This window comes from Mastomys coucha, unplaced genomic scaffold, assembly GCF_008632895.1.
Source record: "Mastomys coucha isolate ucsf_1 unplaced genomic scaffold, UCSF_Mcou_1 pScaffold23, whole genome shotgun sequence".
NCBI lineage: Eukaryota > Metazoa > Chordata > Mammalia > Rodentia > Muridae > Mastomys > Mastomys coucha.
This window is the reverse complement of record NW_022196906.1, coordinates 106,097,215-106,102,989: the sequence shown is the minus strand read 5'-3', so window position 1 is coordinate 106,102,989 and position 5,775 is coordinate 106,097,215. Positions and strand designations below refer to the sequence as shown.

Here is a 5,775-nt window from a genome sequence, read left to right as displayed (position 1 = left end):
TTTTACTAAGGAGATCAAAAGAGGATGTCAAAACAATCTTAAACCTCCCCAGGGTGATTCTATGAAGTAAACCTGCCAGTTTGGCTGTCATGGGCATCAGAACAGGTTTCTGATTTATTTTCTAATTGGTATGGTAAAGTTGAAAACTTTTAAAGTCTTCCAGATGTATTTTCTGAAATGAGGTGTTCAAACTGTTCTTCTACTTGCGGACAGTAGTTGGCTCTACCTGGGTAATAGTGAGCCTTTTTCCATATTGGAGATGTTCTCCTCCATTAGTGTAAAGCTTGTTACTTGAGTGGATATGTGTGGTCTCTTGGGTGGTTCGCCAGCAGCCCAGCACAAGTCTGGGGAGGCTGAGGATGTTGTCATGCTGACCTTGGGAGCAGTCTCATGGGGGTCCTTATGCCTCAGGCTTGCTGCCCTGTGGGGGTCCTTATGCCTCAGGCTTGCTGCCCCCTGGGGATTGGCAATGTGGCTGAGCACTAAGCACACAGTTCCTCCTGGTTCTGCCTCAGACAGCAGTGCTTGGTCACTCCACCCCCTGGCTCCGCTCCACAGCAATGCTCTCAGCATCGTCAGAGATGAGGAGTCTAGTGATGTCACACATCGTGCCTTCTCCAAGGCTTTTGAGTCAGGAGGTGTCAAACGGAGCATGGCAATTTGCCTTTTTAGAAGTTTCCAAGCATCCAGCAGTGGAGGCATCCCTCTCTATCTTTTGAAATAACCTCTCCATAGACATAAGCTATCCTTTCATTTTCATAACTTGAGTGACTGCATGGTTTCATTTTCTAGATGTAATTCATCCTCCCCACTGTCTGACTCCATGCCAACCTCCAAGGATTGTTTTTGATAGTCTGATGTTAATCTTAATGCCCTGTTTTTAATTTTCTAACTTTAATGCATCGCACCTCATCTTCCCACGACCTCATCCTCTTTATTTTGATGTCTAACTATTGTCTCTCTGCTTGTCTGGGTACCACATGCTCTGTTGTATTATCTCTCTGCTTGTCTGGGTACCACATGCTCTTTTGTATTATCTCTCTGCTTGTCTGGGTACCACATGCTCTGTTGTATTGTCTCTCTGCTTGTTTGGATACCACATGCTCTGTTGTATTATCTCTCTGTTTGTCTGGGTACCACATGCTCTGTTGTATTGTCTCTCTGCTTGTTTGGATACCACATGCTCTGTTGTATTATCTCTCTGCTTGTCTGGGTACCACATGCTCTGTTGTATTGTCTCTCTGCTTGTCTGGATACCACATGCTCTGTTGATTCCCATCTCTCTGCCAGGTTCTGAGTCTTCCAGCAGTGCAGGCTCCTCAGGATCACTGTCCCGCACCCACCCACAGAGCACGGCCCTCACCTCTAATGTGGCAGCTGGTTCTCCTGGCTGTATGGCCTATTCAGAGAATGGAATGGGGGGCCAGGCCCCTCCCAGCAGCACCAGCTACATCCTCCTCCCACTTGAAAGTGCGACTGGCATCCCGCCTGGAAGCATCCTTCTTAATCCACACACAGGTCAGTACTCACCTGCTCTGCTGGGGACATGAGTTATCAAAGGTTTATTCCTCTGCTTGATAAGTAAAATTCACTATCAAGTTTTCTGAAAAACGACTTGGGTAGGAGACAGAGTGTGAGGACTACTTTGTGGTGACTTTGAGGAAGTCCGGATTTACAGTTACATATGTAAATGCATCAACATTCATATAGATCAGACGCTTGCGAGGAGTCACCCCTTCTCAAGAGTTAGGGCTGAAGCCCCGTGATAAATTACTTGGTTGGCATGACTAAGGCCTTGGGTTTAATTCCCAGCCCTGAAAATGGAGGGGAGGAAAAGGAATAGGAGGAGAAAAAGGAAGAGGGCATCGGGTAGCAGGTAAGGCATCACCCCCTTTTCTTGGTCCTTTTTTTCCTTGGCCATGGAGAGTTTTATCCTCTTCTGAGGAGCTAAGATGAGGGACTGCTGTGTCCTGAGCTGGGATATACTAATTCAAAGGCTAGCACCTCTCACACTTAATGCTCAGTGAGTCCGCAATGCAGCTGAAGTATTTTTCACTCAAAGACATTTCAGGAATGCAAGGAATCCCTTGGAATCCTGGACCCCAGGTCCCTCATTAGAGAAGATTATAAGACTCCCCCAGCCCCTGCAGAGTAAGAAGAACCCACATGAGTAAAGAGAATAATGACAAGCATTAAATACCCCCTCACAGGGATAATAGACTCAGCCTGCTTATAGGGGGGCTAGGAAACTGTCCCTTCCATAATTCTGCCTCATTCCATGATGAACACCAATTTCCCTAGGGGATAGGTAACTCCCATCTTAACAGCAAAGAACTGAGCCCACCGAGGTTTCCAGCCTCCAGAGATACACTGAAGAGAATCTTTAAGGAAGTCTGCCTTGGCCCCTTCCTCTTTGTCATCATTGTCTAGGGTCTCAGAAGGTAAGGAGACTCTTCTGGCTGAAGTGTAGCAGCCTCCCTAAGAAACAGACCAAAGTCTCACTTCTCCACAGAGAGCTGAGAGTGCAGAACATTCTTAGAGCTGTGCTGGCACGTTTAGCATTCAGAGCTTGTTATCAGGGACTGGGATGAATGGGATTCTCTGCAAAGGAGTCTGAAGTTTACCTCTGGTACGGAGAGCATTACTTCAATTATCTAAGCATGAACAGAGAGGAGCAGCTGAACATCTCAGAAGAATGATTGGCTAGGTCTGCTCACATGGGGAGTGCTACTGGCAATTAGGGTCATTGGCGCAACATGGGAACTATGGCAAAGTGGTTCTTGAAGTAACTTCCTGTTCACATAAAGCATATGGCCTGCTTTCAGAGCATGGGATTTGATGGAGACATTCTGAAAGGTACCATAAGTTTGAGAGAGCAAAAACCATAATCATTTTACTGAAAACCACTTGAAAGCCTAAGACTGGGTACTTCTAAGAGGCATTTTCTGAATGGCTCGGGTTTTATTGGTATTATTGCAAAGTTCATAACAGATAGCAAAGGAGACTAGTGCCATACCCACTACACTGGGCCCGAACTAAAGGATGATTTGATTGTTGGTGTAAAAGCTTTTGCTATTGAGTGGATAGAGGGCTTGCAGAAAGGAGCTAGTACAGAACATTCATTTGTTTGATTTGTTTTAAGAAGAATTCCAGAGTGCTCTTAAAAAGGCAGAAAAGTATGTTTTGTAGAGTATCACTAGTAATGATAGTGTGGCTTTGCATATGTGTGTATATATTATACACAGTCTAACTTACTTAGCAAAGAAATAGAATTCTGCTGGTGCCAAGTCCTGATTTGCTCATTAGATGGATTCACTTGAGGCTGCTATCAAAACATCTCCTTTGAGAAAGGCTTTCAACTAGAGGGAAGGCACTCCTGAATGGTTTCTCTACAGACCTTTTGTCTGCTTTGACACATGCTAGGCATTGAACTACCCCTCACAAATGACCATGGTTATTGTATTTTATAACGTGGCTGAGCCATGGGAGGTGAAAAGCTACATTTCCTGGCTAGGTGGATGGCTAAGTGGTTAGAGCAGCAGCTATGTCAGCCTGAGGACAGGAGTGAGGACTCCAGCACTGTAAATGCTTGGGACGCATGACAGTTTGCCAATAATTTGAGACTTGGGGAAGTGGAAGCAGGAGATGCCTGGGACATACTGATTAGCAAGACTAGCCAATTTGTACAGCTTCGGGTTCAACTGAGAGATAATGAATAATGTGGAAAGCCATTGAGGAATACTCAAGACATCAATGTTGGGCCTCATGTGCAGTCACAGTCATGCACAAGCACAATCATGGTCATGAGCTTATACCCATGCATGCATACATGTGTGCACACACACAAGCACACAGCTGTGCCCACGTGCATGCAAAAATACAGACACATGTATACACAATCCATATACACATGAAAAAAGTTCTATTTCTTCTTTCTAGAGTGCTTTTAATTTCATTGATTGAAAATATAAACATGTTGGGACAGAGAGATGGCTCAGTGGTTAAGAACACGTACTGCTCCTGAAGAGGATCTGTGTTTGGTTCCTAGTGTCCAAGTCAGGTTTCTCACAAACACACACACACATCCTCCTCCATAAGCTCTGACATCTCTGGCTTTTGTAGGCATCCACACACATGTAGGCACACACTGAAAACTAATGAGAACTAATAAAAAAACATATACACTCACATACACACACAGAGAAAACTAAAAAATAAAAATAAAATCTTAAAAGGGATATGCATGCATGCATGCCTGTATTTAAAGTATGTAATACATACTATACACTTGTCATTGGTATGTGTGCCTGGTAAATATACACGTGACACATACCATGTGATTCTTATATGACCTCTATTGTAAGTTATATCTTCTGGACTGGAACCCATCTTTACTGCTATCATCATGGGTGAGAAATTACTCTTCATACCTTACCAAGCACAGGACACAAATACTTTCATGTTCAACACCAATGGTCCCTACTATGTGAAAGACAGACAGAGAGAGAGAGAGAGAGAGAAAGAGAGAGAGAGAGAGAGAGAGAGAGAGAGGAAAGACATGATTGTTCCTAGGCATAGTGGGGAAGAAGCTTTATTGTCACATGAGGGAGAGCACAGTCAGAGGCAGGGACATTTGGGAGAGTCCAGACTGAACATGACCCTGACCAGGACTATGTGAGGAGAGGAGGGAGGGGAGAGCAGATAACCAGGAGAGTAAAGAGTAGAGGAAAAGGCTAGATAACCAAAATGTCTGAATTGTATGGGGGATGGCAAATGGGGGAAGATCAGCTCAGCTCCTGGGCTGGGGAAGTTTAGGGTAGGGGATATGGTATGCCAGCTCTACCCTATAACAGCTAGTGACTGAGGGATGCTGAGAGAACTTGGCAGCCAAGTCTACTTTGATATGTTAAGTAGACACCTCAGTTAGCAGTTTGTCTGGGTTTGAGACTTACCATCTTCTTTCCCTTTCCCTTGGTAAGTTCCGTTGTTGTTGCATTTTAAATAACTGTGGTGGTGGGGGACCTGTACAATTAAGTAATTAGTTGACTAATTAACTGATTGCATTCAGATTCCCTAGAATGAATGACAGACTTCTGGGAACAATACAACTACTGGATGGTTATTGGGGAAATAAATATCTACCAACCATCCCATGTATTTATCTGGCTAGTACAGGGGTTTCCCACCCAATGTCATATACTTGAGAATGGGCTCCATGTATGAGTTTATAATTGACTGAGCTTGCAAGGTTGGGCCAGTGGGTAAAGGTGCCTGCTGCCAAGCTTGACCATCTGAGTTTGATGGCTGGGACTCATTTGAAGGGAGAGAACTGATTCTTACAAAAGAAAACTTGTTCTTGATCAGACATGTTGTTGTCTGATTTGTTAATGGATGTGTGGTACATGAACATGTGTGTCCCAGTCATGTGTCTACTGCATGCAATGAGTGGAAGATCTTTTGTGTATACAGTGGGCTTAGCTCTTGCTATGCCCTAAATATAGCGTATACTAAGAACCTTTCTGTAGCTCCCCAGGACTGCCATGGTTATGAATTTCATGTGTACATGGGAGTATAAAATGATGTGTATGTCTGTGTGACATGTGTGTGTGTGGTATATTGTGTGGTATATTAACTCATGGGTAAATGGAAGCCAGAGGGGTATGTCAGATGTCCTGCCCCATTGCTCTCCACCTTATTCTCTTGAGACAGAGTCTCTCTCCCTCTCTCCCTCTCTCCCTCTCCCCTCTCTCCCTCTTTCCCTCTCTTTCTCTCTCC

The 5,775-nt window shown here is 44.4% G+C and overlaps 1 protein-coding gene across 41 annotated transcripts in view; it reads left to right on the top strand.

The window, feature by feature from the left end:
* The window catches only part of Arpp21 (cAMP regulated phosphoprotein 21), a 169,237-nt gene that overhangs the window by 94,809 nt on the left and 68,653 nt on the right, over nt 1–5,775 (top strand). For 38 of the 41 annotated variants that reach the window (XM_031345527.1, XM_031345524.1, XM_031345517.1 and 35 more), the window contains one exon: nt 1,291–1,518. In XM_031345527.1, coding sequence (XP_031201387.1) covers nt 1,291–1,518 — 228 coding nt within the window. Of the gene's footprint in view, nt 1–1,290; nt 1,519–5,775 lie in introns of those variants that run through there. The other 3 variants (XR_004111857.1, XR_004111856.1, XR_004111855.1) reach the window with 1 other exon arrangement.